The sequence below is a fragment of the Pleurodeles waltl genome, chromosome 4_1 (genome assembly GCF_031143425.1).
Source record: "Pleurodeles waltl isolate 20211129_DDA chromosome 4_1, aPleWal1.hap1.20221129, whole genome shotgun sequence".
NCBI classification, from domain to species: Eukaryota; Metazoa; Chordata; class Amphibia; order Caudata; family Salamandridae; genus Pleurodeles; species Pleurodeles waltl.
The window spans coordinates 185,328,210-185,349,619 of record NC_090442.1 but is presented as its reverse complement, the minus strand read 5'-3'; the positions used below and the strand labels follow the sequence as shown (position 1 = coordinate 185,349,619).

Here is a 21,410-nt window from a genome sequence, read left to right as displayed (position 1 = left end):
GTAGGGTCCTAGACCACAACAACAAGTCACCTGGGGCAGCACGGGGTGGCCTGGTGTATTGGCACAGTTCAACATTGGGTGCCCCTTGTCCGGTCTGGCTGAACCACTAAGGGGGGTTCGTTTCTTGTGATGCTCAGGGACGTAGGGACCCCAGTGGACCTGTTCTCTTTACTCCGGGGTGCCTGGGTGCAGAGGTGGTTTTGATGTCTGGTTTTTAGTCACCGGTGGTGGTGGAAAGGGCCCACAGCAACAGGCTGCAGGCGGGGACTGGTGGACCAGTCCACCCGAACCAACAAGTGGGCTCATGTCTCACGAACCTTGGGGCCGTAAGGGCACCAGTGGTCCTATACTTGGTCTGGAGTGTCCTGGTGCAGAGGTGAAGTGGACCGTTCAATCTTCATCACGGGAGGCGGTCACGGTGAAGGGGAGGTCTGCAGAGAGAGGCTGCAGACGCAATCAGGAAGTCCACAGTGGGCAAAATGAAGGTGGGATTCATCTCTGGAGTGTGTCGGGACCATTTTGACACTCTTGGCCTACTTCAGCTCTGTCTCAGTGGATCGGGTGCAGTGGTGATGTCCAATATTGGGTTTTTGGCGGTCCCGGTCCTCATAGTTTTTTCTTTGGTTGCCAGCAGGTGCAGGGAATCAGCTCCTCTGCTCCAAGGGAGTTATTCTTGGCAATTTGCCAAGCACTGCCAGTTCCCCTCGTTTCTTGGATGCTGCAGCGGCAGGACAGGTTAGTTGCTCCACAAGGCTTGGGTGCAGCAGGCAGGCTGGCAGGGTAGGCGACAGGTCGGTCGTGTTCCTTGGTTCTTTGATCAGGAGGCTTCTTGTCCACTCCTTCTTTTGTGTCCAGTGAAGATCTGTTTTCCTGGTATTAGGGGGTTCCCCAAGTACTCAATTTAGGGGGCATAAAGAGGAGTGAAGGGTAGAAGCAAATGGGCTACTGACTGTCACTTCACCCCGAGATGACCACTTGCTTTTGGGAGTGGCCATCACCCTGTCCTAGAATAACTTATTCCACTATACACAAGATGGCAGAATTCCAAAGGCTATGTTTACTTTAGGCTGGCTACCCTCGGGCGTGTCCAGCCTGCAATTATAATATGCCTCCTGCATAGCTACCTTTACAGCCTGCCCGGGCACCTAATGGGCCCTGGGTCGAGGGGGGGGGATCAGCATCTCCCTCTGAGGAGAGCCAGATTGGCATACCAAGCTTCCTGCCTTGGAATGCAGATTTGCAGGCCATCCTGTTGGGAGGGGTGTGTAACACCCCTGCCAGAGCTGGCTTTGTGTCTGACCTCCAGAGAGCAAAGACGCTTCCCTTAGGGGTCAGAATTTCATCGTTGGTGGCAGGCTGGCTAGAACTAGTCATTTACCCTACCAGCAGTTAGTAGGTTTTCAGGGGACACCTCTAAGGTGTCCTTTGAGTGCATGTATTAATAAATCCATCAGTGAGGGTTTATTAATATGAAATGTTTCATACCAAACTTCCCTATTTTCAGTGAAGCCATCATGTAGCTGGGGAACTCGTACTGACCAGTGTCCAGCACTTCCATTTAAGCTGGCTTCCCTGTTCACTTACCATGTCTAAGAATCGACAAAGACATAGTAGGGGCATATTTGCTCATGCAGATTTGCCTTCACCTGTACTGTAATGCACCCAGCCTTAGGGCTGTAACGCCTGGTGTAGGAGTGACTTACGGATATTACAGACCGTGTTAGGGGAGATGTCACAAAAGTGTGTACTATGTTGTGTTTTCACGTTTTGGAGCACCTTGTCACGCAGCCTGCAGTGGTAGTATACATGAGTTTGGTGCTGGGTCCATTAGAGTGGCATAAGTTATGTTGCAGCTCTTAGGGATCCTTTTTATTACCTAATCTTTAGTACCCCAGCCCTGGGTACCACAGGTACCATGTACTAGGGACTTACAGAGGTGCTAAAGGGCCTGACCACTTAGGGATCAAGTGACCAGTTGCCTTGTTTTGTTGAAAGAACACTAACACTAGCACTGGATTCCTGGTTTGCAGGAACCCAGTGCACTTCAGTCAAAGTAGCATCAAAGGCTAGGCCTTCGGGTTGGGGGAGGTGGGTGCTGCAAACAGAACCCAGCTTCATACAGTGTGCATAGCCTTGTCCACCAAGAACAAGATGGTGGAACCCTTCTTTTGTGGAGCACATCAGGCTGACCATCCTAGGAATGTGACTATCCTGCCAACCGGGCCTTGGGTGGGGGGGAGGGGGCGGTGGCAACTCCCAGGTCTGCGGGTGCAAGGTCTTTGAAGTCCCTGGCCTTGGTTTGCAGGTTCACTGGCCGTCCTGCTGGAGGAGGCAGGCATTGTCTGGCTTCCCTGGAGCAGGCATTGTTTCTGGCCTCTGAGAGATCAGACTCTCGCCTCTAGATTGGGGCAGTTGGGTAAGAAACATGTCTGTGGTGGCAGGTCAGATGGTATCAGTTAGCCTTCACTGTATAGGACTAGTAGGATTTCAGGGGTCACCTCTAAGGTGCCCTCTGGGTGTTATCAGTCTTGGGTTTATTATGACCTGCTGTTTGATTCAAAACACCATAGGTTTCAGTGAAGCTATAGTTTATCTGTATAACTCATGTTGACCAGTGCCCAGTACATACCTTAAGATGGCTTCCCTGTGCACTTGCAATGCAGAAGTAATTAAACTAGACATAGCAGGGGCATATCTGCTCATGCAGATATGTCCTCACATGAAATACAATGTGCCCTGCCTTAGGGCTCTAAAGCCTGCCATAGGGGTCACCTATATATTTAGATGCAGTGACTGGGGCATGGCAGACTGTGTGCCATGCCGTGTTTTCACTCATGGCTTGCACCATGAGAGAGAGTCTGCAATAGCAGGCTGTGTGAAATGTGTAGGGGGGGTCCCCTTAGGGTGGCACAATACATGCTGCAAGCTTAGGGACCTGTTCTAGTACCCAGGCGGTAGGTACCAGGGGTACCATTTACCAGGGACTTACAGAGGTACTACTAGAGTGTGTGTTAACTGTGTACAATTAGGCCTTTTACTTCGGAAAGAGCACTGCAAACCTGTTTAGCAGGAGCCCAGTGCACCTCCATCAAAAAAAGCATCAGTACCAATGAGCGAAAAAGTGGGGGTGACCATGTCCAAAAAGGGACACTTTTCTTCACAGCCTACTTTCAAAATTGGTACCTTAAGTTAGTATTCAAAATTCCAGCAGTCAGCGTTTTAGTGGAAGGCCTCAAAAGAATAATCCCTTCTAGAGAACCACCACTCCTCTTGTGTGACCTCAGTAGTGTTATTGTTAGGCTCATAAGTCCACTATTGGGCTGTTAACCCCTTAGCTGCTGGGCCTTTTCCCCCCCAGTGCTGAGCCCTTTTTTGGCTATTTGGGGTAGTTCGCGCTTAGGGCTTCATAACTTTTTGTCCACATAAGCTAACCACGCCAAATTTGCGTCCTTTTTTTCCAACATCCTAGGGATTCTAATGGTACCCAGAGTTTGTGGTTTACCCTGGAGGAGACCAAGAAAATAGCCAAAATACAGTGAAAATTTAGTTTTTCCAAAAAAATGGGAAAAAAGGGCCGCCGAAGAAGGCTTGTGGTTTTTTTCCCTGAAAATGCCATCAACAAAGGGTTTCTGGTGCTGAAATCACTATCTCCCCACCTTTCAGGAACGGGCAGACTTGAATCAGAAAACCACATTTTCCAACACAAATTTGGCATTTTACTGGGACATACCCCATTTTTACTATTTTTGGTGCTTTCAACCTCCTTCCAGTTAGTGACAGGAATGGGTGTGAAACCAATGCTGGATCCCGGAAATTTCTGAAAACTAGACAAAATTCTGAATTCAGCAAGGGGTCATTTGTGTAGATCCTACAAGGTTTTCCTACAGAAAATAACAGCTGAAATAAAAAAATATTGAAATTGAGCTGAAAACAACAGCCATTTTTCTTTATGTTTTACTCTGTAACTTTTTCCTGCGATGTCAGATTTCTGAAAGCAATATACCGTTTTGTCTGCTGGACTCTTCTGGTTGCGGGGATATAAAGGGCTTATAGGTTCATCAAGAACCCTAGGTACCCAGAGCCAATAAATGAGGTGCACCCTGCAGTTGGTTTTCATTCTATACTGGGTATACAGCAATTCATTTGCTGAAATATGAGGAGTGAAAAAGAGCTATCAAGAAAACCTTTGCATTTCCAAAATGGGATCAAGATAAGGTTTTGAGGAGCAGTGGTTATTTGCACATCTTTGAATTCCGAGGTGCCCATACTAGCATGTGAATTGCAGGGCATTTCTCAAATAGACGTCTTTTTTACACACTCTCTTATATTTGGAAGGAAAAAATGTAGAGAAAGATAAGGGGCAATAACACTTGTTTTGCTATTCTATGTTCCCCCAAGTCTCCCGAAAAAAAAGATACCTCACTTGTGTGGGTAGGCCTAGCGCCCGCGACAGGAAATGCCCCAAAACACAACGTGGACACATCACAGAAAACAGAGCTGTTTTTTGCAAAGTGCCTACCTGTAGATTTTGGCCTTTAGCTCAGCCGGCACCTAGGGAAACCTACCAAACCTGTACATTTTTGAAAACTAGAGACCTAGGGGAATCCAAGATGGGGTGACTCGCGGGGCTCTGACCAGGTTCTGTTACCCAGAATCCTTTGCAAACCTCAAAAAGTGGCTAAAAAAACAAGTTTTCCTCACATTTCGGTGACAGAAAGTTCTGGAATCGGAGAGGAGCCTCAAATTTCCTTCCACCCAGCGTCCCCCCAAGTCTCCCGATAAAAATGATACCTCACTTGTGTGGGTAGGCCTAGCGCCCGCGACAGGAAATGCCCCAAAACACAACGTGGACACATCACAGAAAACAGAGCTGTTTTTTGCAAAGTGCCTACCTGTAGATTTTGGCCTCTAGCTCAGCCGGCACCTAGGGAAACCTACCAAACCTGTACATTTCTGAAAACTAGAGACCTAGGGGAATCCAAGATGGGGTGACTCGCGGGGCTCGGACCAGGTTCTGTTACCCAGAATCCTTTGCAAACCTCAAAAAGTGGCTAAAAAAACAAGTTTTCCTCACATTTCGGTGACAGAAAGTTCTGGAATCTGAGAGGAGCCTCAAATTTCCTTCCACCCAGCGTCCCCCCAAGTCTCCCGATAAAAATGATACCTCACTTGTGTGGGTAGGCCTAGCGCCCGCGACAGGAAATGCCCCAAAACACAACGTGGACACATCACAGAAAACAGAGCTGTTTTTTGCAAAGTGCCTATCTGTAGATTTTGGCCTCTAGCTCAGCCGGCACCTAGGGAAACCTACCAAACCTGTGCATTTCTGAAAACTAGAGACCTAGGGGAATCCAAGGAGGGGTGACTTGCGGGGCTCGGACCAGGTTCTGTTACCCAGAATCCTTTGCAAACCTCAAAAAGTGGCTAAAAAAACAAGTTTTCCTCACATTTCGGTGACAGAAAGTTCTGGAATCTGAGAGGAGCCACAAATTTCCTTCCACCCAGCGTTCCCCCAAGCCTCCCGATAAAAATGATACCTCACTTGTGTGGTTAGGCCTGGTGCCTGCGACAGGAATAGATCACACAACGGTCAATGTTGGTCCTTACGTGAGGCAGCTGTTGACCCTGGGGTGATCCATTCCTGACACAGACACTAGGTGTAGGCACTCAAGTGGGGTAGTGTTTTTATCAGGACAGGTGAGGAGTCACTGGGTGGTAGGAATATTGTGGATCCCAGCATATTCCTGTAGTTTGTGTGACAGAAATGCGAGAAAAATTGAGTTTTTTTTCAACATTTCAGCTTTGCAGGGTATTCTGGGTAAGAAAACTTTGGGGAAGCCACACAAGTCACACCTCTGTGGACTCCCCCGAATGTCTAGTTTCCAGAAATGTTTGGGTTTAGTGTGTTTCTCTATATGGCCGCCGAATCCAGGACCAAAAACACAGATGCCTGCCTTACAAAACCAGTTTGTTTTGCCATGGATAATTTTGATGTCTCCACAATATGATTTGGGTGGTGGAATTTGGGGCTGAACTAAATTGGGGAGCTCCCAAGAGAGCACTCTCTCTCTGCTTGCCGCCGCATTCACCTGCTCTCTGGGTTGACCTAACCCACTATTACCCAGTTGCACAAACAGCTTGCGAAGGGACAGCAGGACTGTCCTCATCACCTCCCTCATAATGTACTGGAAGAGGAGTTATCGAATGGGACTCCTCTGTAGGAAGTTGGCTCTGTATGTGCTATTTCAAAGTAAGGAATAGCATGCACAGAGTCCAAGGGTTCCCCTTAGAGGTAAGATAGTGGCAAAAAGAGATAATACTAATGCTCTATTTTGTGGTAGTGTGGTCGAGCAGTAGGCTTATCCAAGGAGTAGTGTTAAGCATTTGTTGTACATACACATAGACAATAAATGAGGTACACACACTCAGAGACAAATCCAGCCAATAGGTTTTTATATAGAAAAATATCTTTTCTTAGTTTATTTTAAGAACCACAGGTTCAAATTCTACATGTAATATCTCATTCGAAAGGTATTGCAGGTAAGTACTTTAGGAACTTCAAACCATCAAAATTGCATGTATACTTTTCAAGTTATTCACAAATAGCTGTTTTAAAAGTGGACACTTAGTGCAATTTTCACAGTTCCTAGGGGAGGTAAGTATTTGTTAGGTTAACCAGGTAAGTAAGACACTTACAGGGCTTAGTTCTTGGTCCAAGGTAGCCCACCGTTGGGGGTTCAGAGCAACCCCAAAGTCACCACACCAGCAGCTCAGGGCCGGTCAGGTGCAGAGTTCAAAGTGGTGCCCAAAACGCATAGGCTAGAATGGAGAGAAGGGGGTGCCCCGGTTCCGGTCTGCTTGCAGGTAAGTACCCGCGTCTTCGGAGGGCAGACCAGGGGGGTTTTGTAGGGCACCGGGGGGGACACAAGCCCACACAGAAATTTCACCCTCAGCAGCGCGGGGGCGGCCGAGTGCAGTGTAGAAACAAGCGTCGGGTTTGTAATGGAAGTCAATGAGAGATCTCGGGATCTCTTCAGCGCTGCAGGCAGGCAAGGGGGGGATTCCTCGGGGAAACCTCCACTTGGGCAAGGGAGAGGGACTCCTGGAGGTCACGTCTCCGGTGAAAGTCCGGCCCTTCAGGTCCTGGGGGCTGCGGGTGCAGGGTCTCTCCCAGGTGTCGGGACTTAGGACTCAAAGAGTCGCGGTCAGGGGAAGCCTCGGGATTCCCTCTGCAGGCGGCGCTGTGGGGGCTCAGGGGGGACAGGTTTTTGTACTCACAGTCTTAGAGTAGTCCTGGGGTCCCTCCTGAGGTGTTGGATCGCCACCAGCCGAGTCGGGGTCGCCGGGTGCAGTGTTGCAAGTCTCACGCCTTTTGCGGGGAGCTTGCAGGGTTCTTTAAAGCTGCTGGAAACAAAGTTGCAGCTTTTCTTGGAGCAGGTCCGCTGTCCTCGGGAGTTTCTTGTCTTTTCAAAGCAGGGGCAGTCCTCAGAGGATGTCGAGGTCGCTGGTCCCTTTGGAAGGCGTCGCTGGAGCAGGATCTTTGGAAGGCAGGAGACAGGCCGGTGAGTTTCTGGAGCCAAGGCAGTTGTCGTCTTCTGGTCTTCCTCTGCAGGGGTTTTCAGCTAGGCAGTCCTTCTTCTTGTAGTTGCAGGAATCTAATTTTCTAGGGTTCAGGGTAGCCCTTAAATACTAAATTTAAGGGCGTGTTTAGGTCCCGGGGGGTTAGTAGCCAATGGCTACTAGCCCTGAGGGTGGGTACACCCTCTTTGTGCCTCCTCCCAAGGGGAGGGGGACACAATCCTAACCCTATTGGGGGAATCCTCCATCTGCAAGATGGAGGATTTCTAAAAGTCAGAGTCACCTCAGCTCAGGACACCTTAGGGGCTGTCCTGACTGGTCAGTGACTCCTCCTTGTTGCTTTCTTTGTTCCCTCCAGCCTTGCCGCCAAAAGTGGGGGCCGTGGCCGGAGGGGGCGGGCAACTCCACTAAGCTGGAGTGTCCTGCTGGGCTGTGACAAAGGGGTGAGCCTTTGAGGTTCACCGCCAGGTGTTACAGCTCCTGCCTGGGGGAGGTGTTAGCATCTCCACCCAGTGCAGGCTTTGTTACTGGCCTCAGAGTGACAAAGGCACTCTCCCCATGGGGCCAGCAACATGTCTCTGGTGTGGCAGGCTGCTGGAACTAGTCAGCCTACACAGACAGTCGGTTAAGTTTCAGGGGGCACCGCTAAGGTGCCCTCTGTGGTGTATTTTACAATAAAATGTACCCTGGCATCAGTGTGCATTTATTGTGCTGAGAAGTTTGATACCAAACTTCCCAGTTTTCAGTGTAGCCATTATGGTGCTGTGGAGTTCGTGTTTGACAGACTCCCAGACCATATACTCTTATGGCTACCCTGCACTTACAATGTCTAAGGTTTTGTTTAGACACTGTAGGGGTACCATGCTCATGCACTGGTACCCTCACCTATGGTATAGTGCACCCTGCCTTAGGGCTGTAAGGCCTGCTAGAGGGGTGTCTTACCTATACTGCATAGGCAGTGAGAGGCTGGCATGGCACCCTGAGGGGAGTGCCATGTCGACTTACTCGTTTTGTTCTCACTAGCACACACAAGCTGGCAAGCAGTGTGTCTGTGCTGAGTGAGAAGTCTCCAGGGTGGCATAAGACATGCTGCAGCCCTTAGAGACCTTCCTTGGCATCAGGGCCCTTGGTACTAGAAGTACCAGTTACAAGGGACTTATCTGGATGCCAGGGTCTGCCAATTGTGGATACAAAAGTACAGGTTAGGGAAAGAACACTGGTGCTGGGGTCTGGTTAGCAGGCCTCAGCACACTTTCAATTGTAAACATAGCATCAGCAAAGGCAAAAAGTCAGGGGGCAACCATGCCAAGGAGGCATTTCCTTACATCCTCTGACTGAAAAATCACTCCCAGAGTCTGCGCCATTGTCCTATCCCTCAGATGCTGTCTCAGTATCTGATGTCTCAGTCTCTGATCCTATGTCAGAGCGGTCCTCTATAACCCGAGTGTAGGCAGCAGTCATCCATCAAGATGCCATCTCTGCTATTGGCTAAACTGTTGCTCTAAAACACTAGCCTACGTAGACAGTCACAAAATCGATGGTGTGTGAGATACGTGCAACAGTAGAGGCCACCTTACCTGCGCTTCTTCCCTCAATCAGCACATACTTTCAAGACACTCAAAAAACACCTTGTCACATACCATTCGTCACAGTCTTTAGCACCTCCTGCGCCCAGTCCAACAATCATTATTGGTGCTCCCACTCCCTCCTCCTCGGATTCCCTCATTACCACCCAGCAAAAGTGCCCTTCATCTCTCCATAGACTTTGCTAATGTACTCAGCTATTTACATAAAATACAGATTTGCTCTTTGTAGTAGGCATATAAACCTTCTGCGCTTCTTTATGGCACTAAAACTGCCACTAGACAAGTCGGACCCTTTTCCCCCCAGGGAAACCACACACATATTGACAAAAGTGATATATATATGACAGCCAATCACCTGAAACTCAACTCAAGCAAAACCGAAATAATCCTCTTTGGCCCACACAAAAACACCTGGGACCCCTCATGGTGGCCCACCACGCTAGGCCCTGCACCCACCCCCGCCAACCACGCACGCAACCTCAGCATCATCCTAGACTCCTCCCTCTCGATGACCCAACAAATCAACGCTCTCACCTCCTCATGCTTCAACACACTCCGTATACTGAAAAACATTCAAATGGATCCCCACAGAGACCAGAAAAACTGTCACTCACGCACACATCAGCAGCAGGCTTGATTACGGAAACGCCCTGTACGCCGGCACCACTCTAAAACTCAAGCGCAAACTACACGCATCTAGAACTCAGCAGCACGACTCATCCTCGACCTCCGCCGACACGAACACATCTCTCCACACCTCAAATCCCTCCACTGGCTCCCCATTGACAAAAGGATCACCTTCAAGATCCTCATCCTCGCACACAAATCACTCCACAACACAGGCCCTGCCTACCTCAACGAGAGTCACCTTCCACACCCCCACACGAAACGTCCGCTCAGCTGACCTCTCTCTCGCCTCTGTCCCCCGCATCAAACACACCACCACCGGGGGCAGATCCTTCTCCTACCTTGCACCCAAAACCTGGAACGCCCTCACAACCCACCTTCGCAAGACCCAAAACCTACTTCTTTTCAGGAAGGGCCTCAAAACCTGGCTTTTCGAACAGTGAACCTCCCAGCCCCTTTCCCTCCCCCCGCCCCCCCCCCCCCCCAAGCGCCTTGAGACCCTCACAGGTGAGTAGCACACTTTATAAATCTCTTTGGTATATATAGATCTACCTCTATATATATATATATATATATATATATATCTATGTACATAGATATATCTATAGATATATCCATGTACATAGATATATCTATCTACATAGATATATAAATATAGATCTATATATAGATCTATTTTTTTTAGTTGTTGTATGGTTTCCTTGGGGCCCAAAATGGCCCCCAGGGAAACCCTACAACATCTAAAAAAAAAAAATTGCCCCCACAGGGGGTCACCCTGCCCACGGGCGACCCCCTGTCATTTTTGTTTTGTTTTTTTATTATTTAAAAAAAAAAAAAAAAACAATCCCCTGGGGGTGGGGGGCGCGATCGCCCCCACCCCACCCCCACCCCCCCCAGGGGGCACCTACCTTTTTTTTTTTTATTAATTATGCCCCCGGGGGGGGGGGCGGCCCGTTTTCCGAGGGGGCCGCCCCCCCAAAGTGAAATCCCTGGCGTCTAGTGGTGTTTCCTGGCCCCCGATCGCAGCTGTGCTGCGATCGGGGGCCAGGAAACACTTTGAGAAGGCCTCGTAAGAAAGGGGAGACTCTCCCCCTTTCTTACGAGGCCTTCTCAAACTGTCTCAAACGATCGGGGGCCAGAAACAGTTTGAGAAGGCCTCGTAAGAAAGGGGAGAGTCTCCCCTTTCTTACGAGGCCTTTTCAAAGTGTTTCCTGGCCCCCCGATCGCAGCTGTGCCAGGAAACACTTTCAGGAAGGCCTCGTAAGAAAGGGGAGACACTCCCCTTTCTTACGAGGCCTTCCCGAACGTGAGAAAGGCCGTTTTCCCCATCAAAGCAGGAAGCGGCCGCAAGGCTGCTTCCTTCTTTGATGGGGAAAACACCTTTGCAACGTCAGCGCGCCGCGAGCCGCGCTGACGTCACAAAGGGGCGGGTGGGGGGGGCGGGGGGAGACACGGAAGCTTCCGTGTCTCCCGGGGGGGGTTTAAACGCACGCACCCGAGGATTTATTGATACCCTTCCTGGTGTCGGCCACTGGTCGTGACCCGCACCAGGGAGGGTGTGTGGGCGTCGGCCAGTGGCCGACGCCCGCACCTAACAGGTTAAACCTTTTCCCACAACAGCTTATTTCAAGGAAGGTGGCCTTCTTGCTTTCATTCCCTTTTATAGGGGTAGTGAACTGCAAGCTCTAGTAGTAGATCGGGTTGTTTTTGGAGCAAACCTGTTTTTTTCTGGATAAGGTAGTATTCCCAATTTCACATCATTTTAAACCATTGATTTGCCAATTCAGTTGATTGGGGAAAGGGCCATGCAAACTTCATATGTCAGGAAAACACTCATGCTGTATAGAACTTACTAAATCCCTCAGAACAGTGATTCCCAACCTGTGGTCGGGGGGCCCTTGGGGTGGTCTGCAAAGCCTCCTCAGGGGGGTCCGCGACTGCTTAGAAAACTAAATATTATTAACAGAGTAGGTTCCCAGCTTTCAGTAGTGACTCAGTGGGGGGGAGGGTGTTCCACAGATTCGAATTATGATAAAGTGGGGATCCACAGAAGTCAAAAGGCTGGGAACGACTGCCTCAGAAAGAAAAAGCACCTCTTTGTAATTTCTGGGAAGCCCCACTTGCGGAAATCCATTTCCAAAGCCGGCCTTACCAGGTGAATTGTCAGTTGTGTTCAAGTTACGATGTCCGCGTCGAGGGGAAGTTGGGATGAGTCGACAGGGTTCAAAAGCAACATTTGTCTAGCTATTCAAGAATTATCGGACAATCCAATAAAGACAGAACAAATTGAGGGCTTGACTGTTCTTGCACTAGACCGTAGGAATGTTTTTTTTGCTTCATAAAATCCTTCCACCTTTCTGCGTTAGTCCTCATCTCAGTTAACTGACTAGCATAGCATACGCAGGCATGATTTCTTCTTCTTATGTAGATCACCCGCTTATTCTTGTGTTAAATAGTCCTCAAAGTTACTGTCCAAACACCCAGTCTTTCAGACTCTGGCTCATTCCCTTCTCTTTCCTGTCTGGTTGCTGAGTAGGCAGTGTGACATTGATTTCCCCTGATCTGTCTATTTGTATTACATAAAATAGATTGTATGCATGTATTTCCTATTGGTGCTTCGTAATACATGTAACAGTTTACTTCATTTGATGTTTATTCTCGTCTGGTAGGTTATCGTTTTAAGGAGAGTGAATTTTAGTACACCAATAGCTAGCTTCTGAACTCTGTTACAGTGGTGGGTGCAAGCACATCTTTGAGTCAGGTGTCATTCAGAAAAGTAAATGTCAATTTACCTACCTTCAAACATACACACAATTCAAAAGCCTAGGCCTTTGTTCCTCATACTGAGGCCTATGAAGAGTTCCAGGTTTTGACCTTGCATGACTTGGCATTCGAACAAATTCCGGCATCTGCATGAATTAACAATTGGCCTTTGGAATGTATACGCCTGACATACGACTAATGTGTGCACTCTGAATGCTTTTGTTCTGAAGTATGAAGGGTGTGGCAGGCGTTGATATGGTTGTCCGTTTGAGTAGACAGTAGTGTTGTTTGCATGATAAAGACGGCCTTATCATATCTACCATACCTAAAAAGGAGCAGCAGGCTGGTTATGGAATTTCACATCATTAAAACAAGAGATATCGACAAGCACTCTGTTAATTGGTGAAGACAGGAATATTTTTTCTTTGTGATACATATCACAGTTTGTTGTTATTAAATGTAGTATTTGCTGTGAGATGATCTTGTCGCTGCTAGCCTAGAAGTAGCTCTCTACAAACTAAAACCAAACTTTCTTCTAGAGTGTATGTCTTGTTGTCTTGTGTTCTTTCTTTTTTAGGAAAGTAGCTTCTTTTTAGCATGGTCACCCCCACTTTTTGCCTATTTGTTAGTGTGTTTGACTGTGTTCACTGGGATCCTGCTAACCAGGACCCTAGTGACTGTCCTCTCTCCCTTTAAATTTGGTTGCTTGGACCACCACACCCCACATTTGGCATACTGGTGCCCCTTATAAGTCCCTAGTGTATGGTATTCAGGTACCCAGGGCATTGGGGCACCAGGAATCCCCCATGGGCTTCAGCATGTATTATGCACCCTTAGGAGCCCATGTAAAATATCTGCAGGCCTGCCATTGCAGCCTGCGTAAAACAAAAATGCATGCACCCTTTCCCTTCAAGTCACTTCACCAGGTCACTCTGTCACCCCTATGGTAGGCCCTCCTAGTCCAAGCCGCTGCCACCCCTCAGAATAGGTTTCTGCCTTCCTGATGCTTAGCCCGCTCAAGGCCAGGAAGGCAGAACAAAGTATTTCCTTTGGGAGGGGGGGAGGGAAGATTAACACCCTCTTCCTTTGGAAATGTGTGTTACAGGCTTGGAAGGGATAGTCTCCCCACCCAAGCCACTGGTAGACTTTGAAAGGCACATTTGGTGCCCTCCTTGCATAAACCAGTCTGCACCAGTTCAGGGACCTCCAGCCTCTGCTCTGGCACGAAACTGGACAATGGAAAGAGGAGTCACCACTCCCCTGTTCATCACCACATCTATGGGTGGTGCCCAGAGCTCCTCCAGATGGCCCCTGGATTCTGCCATCTTGAATACAAGGTGGGCCGAGGTCTCTGTGAGCATCTGAGTGGCCAGGTCAGGCAGATGATGATACAGCCCCCTCCTGATAGGTGCTCACCCTCCTAGGTGACTGATTCTCCTTCCAGGGCTATTTAGTATCTCCTTTTTGGGTGGGTCCTCAGATTCGGCTTGCAAGATTCCAGCAGGGCTCCTCTGCAACCTCTACTTTGAATGCCAGCTACTGGAACTGCGACTTGACCCTCCAGGAATCCGTCAATCTGCATCCATGACGAAGACTCTGCTTGCAACATTGTTTCCCCGGCTGTGCATTCGCAGTTGTTTCCCCGGCTGTGCATTCGCAGAGGATGGCGAGTCTGCCAGTCTGGCGAGTCTTCAGTCTGCACAAGAAGGAAAAGGAATCTCCCTTGGAGTGAAAGAATCACTTCCCTGCAACCGCAGGCACCAACTGCAACAACGACTGGCTGCGTGGATCTCCTCTCATCCTGAGCTGCGTTGATGCTGCATCACGAGAGGTGGTCTGGAGTGCTCCTCTCGGTCCTCTCAACCAGCTGTCCAACTTTGGTGAAGTTAAGCCCTTGCCTTTCCACGCAGGCCAGCACCCCTGTGCACCGCATCTCTTGCAGCTATCAAAGCTTGTTGGCATGTCCTCTAAGGGATCATCAGGCTCCATGTAACCTCAGCACTCTTCCCTGCAACACACAGCCCTCTGCGTACTTCTCCTGCGGCGTGGGACCCTTCTTCATGTGGTGCTGCGTGGGCTCCCCAGTGACTCCTGGTTTCCTCTTCCAGTGGGTCTCTTGTTTCGTCTGCCTTTTCTTCTGTGGACTCTCTGCCTTGCTGAGGCCCCCCCCCCCCCCGGACTCCTCCATGGGTTGAGTCCTCCTGGACATTGCTGGTCCCCGGCAGCTCCACTTATCGTTCACCATGACTTCTGCCTTTACCGCAGCTTGTTGGTGGCTTTTCCACACAACAGACTGCAATCTTCCATCCGGTGTGAGACGTCGACTGTATCCTCCAGGAACTCTTCACCAACTCCAGGGCTGCATTGCTGACAATCTTCGTCCTACTGTTGACCAACTCCTGCAACCACAGGCAGTTGGGTAGTGACTTCCGCCACCACCGGGCACTCCTGCAACTTCTGGACTTGGTCCCCTTCTTTTTCAGGTCTTCCTCTTCTGGAATCCACTGATGGTTTCTTGCAGTTTTGTCTGGGTGTTGCAATATCCTTATTTTCTTTTCCTTCTAGTGGTTTGGGGGAAATTCTGCAACTTACTCCTTTTTTTCCTGGTCGCGGGGGGGCACTAGGGTACTTACCTTTGGGGGTTTCCTAGTTCTCCGAGCTCCCCTTTATGGATTCTACTTACCTAGGTCGGGCGTCAGGCATTCGCGTTCCATTTTTTAAGTACATGGTTTGTGCTCCCCCTAGGCTCTCTATTGTCTATTTTCTATTGCACTGTTTTCTACTGCTTTTTATGCCTATTTCTGATTACTAGTGTACATATTTGTTGTGTTTTCTTTCCTATGTGTAAGTGCTGTGTGACTACAGTGGGTATTGCATGAGCTTTACATGTTTCCTAGATAAGCCTTGGCTGCTCATCCACAGCTACCTCTAGAGAGCCTGGCTTCTAGACACTGCCTACACTACACTAATAGGGGATACCTGGACCTGGTATAAGTTGTAAGTAACTTAGGTACCCACCACACACCAGGCCAGCTTCCTACATCTTTCCATTGTCCCAACTGGCTGGAATTGCATGTACCAACACAGAGTGCCAGAAAAGAAAATTCTGTAGAGAGAATGGTTGAAGTTCTCTCTCCCACTACTTGCACATCACAAGTATTAGCTTTGCTAGCCCTTTCTTCCAGGTTGCACAGTAATGCCAGTATTTTGTTGTCAAACCCTCCCCCCCTAGAACTTTTGTTTAATTTGTGCTGTCACTTTTGATTTTGCACCTTCAGTCCACAACTTGCTTTAAGGAGTGCATAGGATGCAGCAGGCAGTTGCATCGGTTGAATGCCTGCTCTGCTGCGTTTCAAAGTGTGATAAATAACTGGTGTTCTATTATAGCCTTAGAAACCCGCTGTAGTGGACTCTACCATCCATTAAATGCCTGCTCCCGCGTTAAAAGCCCGAGCCGAAGGTGAGGGCCTTTAACAAGGGAGAGGGCCTTTAACAAGGGAGAGGGCCTTTAACAAGGGAGAGGGCCTTTAATGGCCGGTAGAACCCGCTATGGCGGGTTCTAAGGCTATTAGAAAATTCTGCCAGTTGAGGGCAGAATGCTCTATCAAATAAAACAAATTCCTCACGACGCTCGACGGCATGAAAATCCCCTCCGGCTCCGTAAAGCCTTGTTCATAGCTGTTGCTTTGAACACAGAGGACATTGGAACGTTGACACTCCAGGCTTTTACCAGCCAATAAAAAGCCCGGAGCACTCCATTGTCTGCAATGGAGCCCCCAACATTCCAATGTTCTAATACACAGTACATATCTCTGAAGGATGGAAGACTGAGTCTGGTTTGGTTGGATTCAAACGTGATCATCAGATAAATTTGAAAAGCACAGTAAAACATATGGAGCCGTGGGGTACCCTGTTTGGCATGGTCCCTTTTAAGGACTTTGAGGTGTCTTGCTTTATTGGTATGGGGTGGTAGGTGTGGGACCAAGGCAAACTGGCCGGGAAATTTTTATTAAATGGAGGGCCCTTGTGACGTTGAATATGATTTCACTGTTGAAAGCGTTTGGAAGTTTCAGTAAAACAGAGGTAGGTTTTTCCTCTGCATTACACATTGGTTGTCATCAATAATTGGTAGCATCACAGTTTGTACTACAGCCTGGTTTGAATGGATATTGGAACTTATCCTCACATATTATTAACCACAACACAAAGCCTATTAGTTGGGTTGTTCTCATCTCTGAAATTATGTTAGCATGGAAAAGACTGTTGTAAGGTGGCATTGGATCAATAAAAGAGTTTTCGAGAAGGTGATTGCCTACCTCGAGCCTGTCAAGCTCAATGGAATCAGTAATTGGAATATGTCATAAAATAGCAGTTCTGCCAAAGATGTATTTTTACTAGGGCTATTGTAGTAGTGCCTACAAAATAGTTTACTGGCCTCAAACCTGTTAAGGGCTTCTTCACACCAAATGCCTTTGCTTAGTGTCTTTCATTTTACCATTGTTTACGCTGCCAGGTAACCATGTAGTCTGTAAATGTCTGCAGCTGTTTAAATAAACATGAGTCAAGTAAGCGATGTGCAAAATAATGAATAGAAATATAACATTAATCTTTTGATGTGTTTCTTTGTAAAGGTGCCAATCGCATTGTACTTGAAGATTCAAATGTTTTGCAGCCTGTTGGGCTGACTGTGTTTGGTAACCATTTGTACTGGATTGACAAGCAACAACAGATGATTGAGAGAATTGACAAGACTGGGCAAAAAGGCCGCACAAAGATTCAGGCGCGTATCCCTCTGCTGACTGACATCCATGCTGTGAAAGAACTGAATATTCAGGAATACCGTAAGTAGTTTGAAGTTGAATTGCTAATGGGTCTGATCTTGTAGAAGGGGCAGGTAGCATACACCACCACAATTAGCACTATTATCATTTGAATTCATGGTGGTGCTGATAATAGCGAGAAGGGCATGAATGCCACATTAGCCAATCAGGCTTTGTACTGCCCAAATTTATGCCTATGGATGGCACCTAGTACACATTAACAATCGGATCACACATCAATTTGCATATCCTATCTTTCCAGTAAAATAAAGTTTGGTACAAGAACGTTTTTCTGACAAAACACACTAGCATAGCCCAAGCCCCTCCTCCAGTTGATTGCTACGAGGCAGCAGGCTTGTAAAGTGGAAGCAGCACTGTCATCTTTATTCTGAAGGATCTTGCACAGCAAAATACTACTTTTATATTTTGTCAGTGCTAAGGCAAATCTGTCCTATGCTGTTTAGGCTAGTAAATGTGTCAAGTAGGCCCCATTGATAAAATGAACTACTCCACCAGCTGCCCACGCACACTAAAGCCTGCATTCTCTTACTAATCCCACCCCTACTTTGGATAGGTCGTGTGTTTTACTTGACCCAAGCTAGAAAGTCCCTTGTAAGTGTGAATGTTGAGGTCTTGATGTTACATGAATGTAGCACAAAGTGAAGGTACCCACTTTTATGTGGAGGCCCAGTGCTTTGAAAAGTCGCATTAGACATTTAGACATTTGAATAGAAGTACACATCCATATCCTGCACAGCCCAGCATCAACATTTGAGCGTGCCTTTGTTTTGCAGTGCAGTGCATTGAGTGTAATCCTACCTGAGTTGTCCATCTTGCCTTTTCTAAATCCAGTTTCTGACTGATGATGCCATTGCAGAGCCAGACATACAGCTCAGCAATAGTATAGGGGTCCAGGAGGAGACTTTCCAGGTATGTGATTGTAGTGACCCTTTTTCAACCCAGTCCTTATCATACTTTATGATTAGTGTGTCAAGCTTATTGTAGCTGAGAGGACAACAAACAGCGCAGAGGTCTTTTCCTTTTCACCTTTAGCTCTTATGGAAGTGGCCTGTTCGCTGAGACTGATCACCTTGTTTTTGGAATAGGTTTAACCGTCTTGACTTTTACAGTTGTGAAGTCAATTCATTTCAGAGGTGTGACTTGACCATTGCCCTAAATCTTTCGACAGTCATTACTGGAAACTAATTTGTCCAGAAAATATTCAAGATCCTGAGGTAGCCATGCCATTAGATAACTGCTATAATTTGTGCATTTGGAGGTCGACCTTTGGGGCACTAGCCCATTCCCACCACCCGTCGTTCCCCTTTTTCAACATTTGACTTGGGAGCAGTCACTGATCTTTAATCCTCTAACTCCCCGACCCTCAACCCTGTTTGATAGAGCAAGCCTGTTAGCAGCGCCTAAAGAAGCCACATGAAGAGACCTTCAGAATACCACTGCGCTTACTCTCATTTCTCACACTTAAACGTACAGACATTCCTGTGTGGGAAATGTCATTTGGGGCTGCGGCATGAGAACTTAGAAATAAGATGATACATTTATCACTGCTAAGTTCTGGCACTAAGAGGTAAAGTCACTGCACATTACATCCATTTGTGCAGGTGATATACTCTGTGGGAGTTCGACCTCAGTACTTGGAAGTGAGTTAATACAGTGATCTTCACCTGTGGCATACTGTGAGAGAAACAGGCCGTGGGATTTAATATTCTCACCATTTACTCGGTGAAGCCCAGATTTCCATTAGAGACCATTAATCTTGGGCTGTCATTAATACCTTACCCGTAAGTTGGTTAGCAGCTTGTTGGGGGTATTTGCTCCTCCTCTCCTTATTTTCATTTAAGTTTCTCAAGCATTAGTCAGATGTTTGGGTTTCCAGTTTATAACCACTCTGAGCACCTATCCAAAAATATTTAGCCATGATCATCGGTGTCAGTCATCGACTGTACCCTAAGCCCAAACCTGTAGAGATCCTTCGGTCCTCTGAATATAGTGTTTGCCTTAAGAGGTGTTTTAGGACATTCCTTAAAAATTACCTGGAAATGGTTTTCAGTCTCACATAACAGCAGCGATCTTCTAGGTTTCAATTTTCCTTAGTGTGTGTATAGTTTCTTTTCTTTTCTCTTTTGCTGCCCTCCGCTATACATGTGTGTGTTCACATTTAAACCATACTTATGCAAGCCTACAGTTAGAAAAAGCATATTTGGAGTTAAAGTACACTGCAGTCACAATGTAGTTGTGAGATCATTTGCACCAGAATTTTACCTGTAAAGCAGAGTTTAATACATTCATGAACCAGTTTTAGATGCTGTTTTTATTTTGGGTTTAAATGAGAGTATAAAATACAGGTGATGACTATGAGATTCAACATTCCAATGAGTGGAAATTCCTTTCATTCAACTTACACCCAAACAAGGTTTGCAGGGGTCTCCAACTTTTTCTTAGGATCTACTTCTGATCAGTGAAAATTATTTTAACCTACTAAAGGCCAGGCAATGTGTGCATTGTTCCTAGAGACCCGTTATTCTCTATCTCCCCCCTCCCCCACTATACCCAGCTTCATTGACTAAAGGGCCTCTACAGAGAAAGAGCTACCCATTTAGTGTATGCAATGTGCAACATGAAACAAGAAAAGCTGACATTAGTCCCTGCTTTCCTCTTCAATATACTGTGAGATCCTGCTCTCTGCAGTCACCAGCTAAGTAGACTACAATCATAAGACATCGTAGGGACCTGCAGAGTTGTGCAAAGCTACCAGCATACCGAAAGCCATAAACTTCACAAGTGTGTCTCATACTTTTTCATCCTCCACACTATGTTCCATAACACGGAAAATGCACCTCAGTGGTCATCATGCATGGCATGGAAACACTTCTCACATAGGAACACAAAACAATGACAACACCATTTTAATCACACACCCTGCATGGCATAGCTTCCTAACCATGTAGGTGAGTGTTTTAGTATCCCACATAAAGGTTATAAGAGCTATATAAATGCTGCAATACAGTTATTTTATTATTACACTGTGCCTTCTTTTTCTTTATCATCACATGACGGTACCTTGAAATGCTTGAGTTTAGGGTGTGCACTATACAATAGCATTGTCATCGGGGACGTGGGAGTCGATGACTATTTCATGTTTAAAAACTATCGCTTCTAAAAATGCCTCTCAATGCAGTGATATAATTGATGCTCCGATTAAATGCTTCCGCATATTTAAAAAAAAAATCTACTTTTATTTCTAAGATAGCAATTTTGTATAACTTTTGTGTCACTGTTTGCATTATCATCAAATCTGGGCTCTTGCAATGAAAGGGTCATACACCTAAGCTTGGTTCATGTGCTTTAATGGTCACATTTAAAACAGAAAAATGTAGCAATTACAGGTGAGGTACGTTTTTTCAAATGGGATACATTTTAAGTGATGTGTTAAGCCTTATGTTCATTGTGCCATAAGATGTACACTTCAATTTAAATTTCTCCACTTATTTCATTAAATTGATGCAGTTTTTTACATGTGCTTTTGAAAATAAAGTACCTCTCAAGTATACCCTAGGCACAAACTGGAGCCAGGAAGCTATTTTACATTTCTCTCATTATTTCATTACAATTTAATGAAAATAAATGTAAACTGATATACCTGACTCCGGTTTGTGGCCAGGAACGACTTGCAGTGTACTTTATATATTTATAAATAAAACAGCCCTGTGAAATGCTGCTTTAATTTACATGATTAAATTGTTTCAAATGGATTTTCAAAAAAATAAAGTATCTCGCATTTTGATGCCTCGAATAAAGCATTTCAAGTGCATTTAAAAAAAATAATAATAATAATCTGACACATGCTGTATGCCAGAGGTCTGTTTGTGCCTGAGGTTGCTCCTCTGGGAGCAGTAGCCGCGCAGGATCAAAGCACGATGCCGGGCAGCAGAAGGCTGGTGTCAGTTCCCCGTGGTAAAAGACTGATCATGCCGAGCTGATCATGCTCACCCACTTCGACCTGCTCCGCCCCAGC

At 46.9% G+C, this 21,410-nt stretch overlaps 1 protein-coding gene across 1 annotated transcript in view; it reads left to right on the top strand.

Annotated features, from left to right (window-relative positions):
* Window positions 1-21,410, top strand: part of LRP6 (LDL receptor related protein 6) — a 591,871-nt gene that overhangs the window by 450,982 nt on the left and 119,479 nt on the right. Inside the window, exon 16 of the mRNA XM_069228018.1 lies at window positions 17,186-17,395. Within this exon, the coding sequence (XP_069084119.1) occupies window positions 17,186-17,395 (210 nt within the window). The remainder of the gene's footprint in view (window positions 1-17,185; window positions 17,396-21,410) is intronic.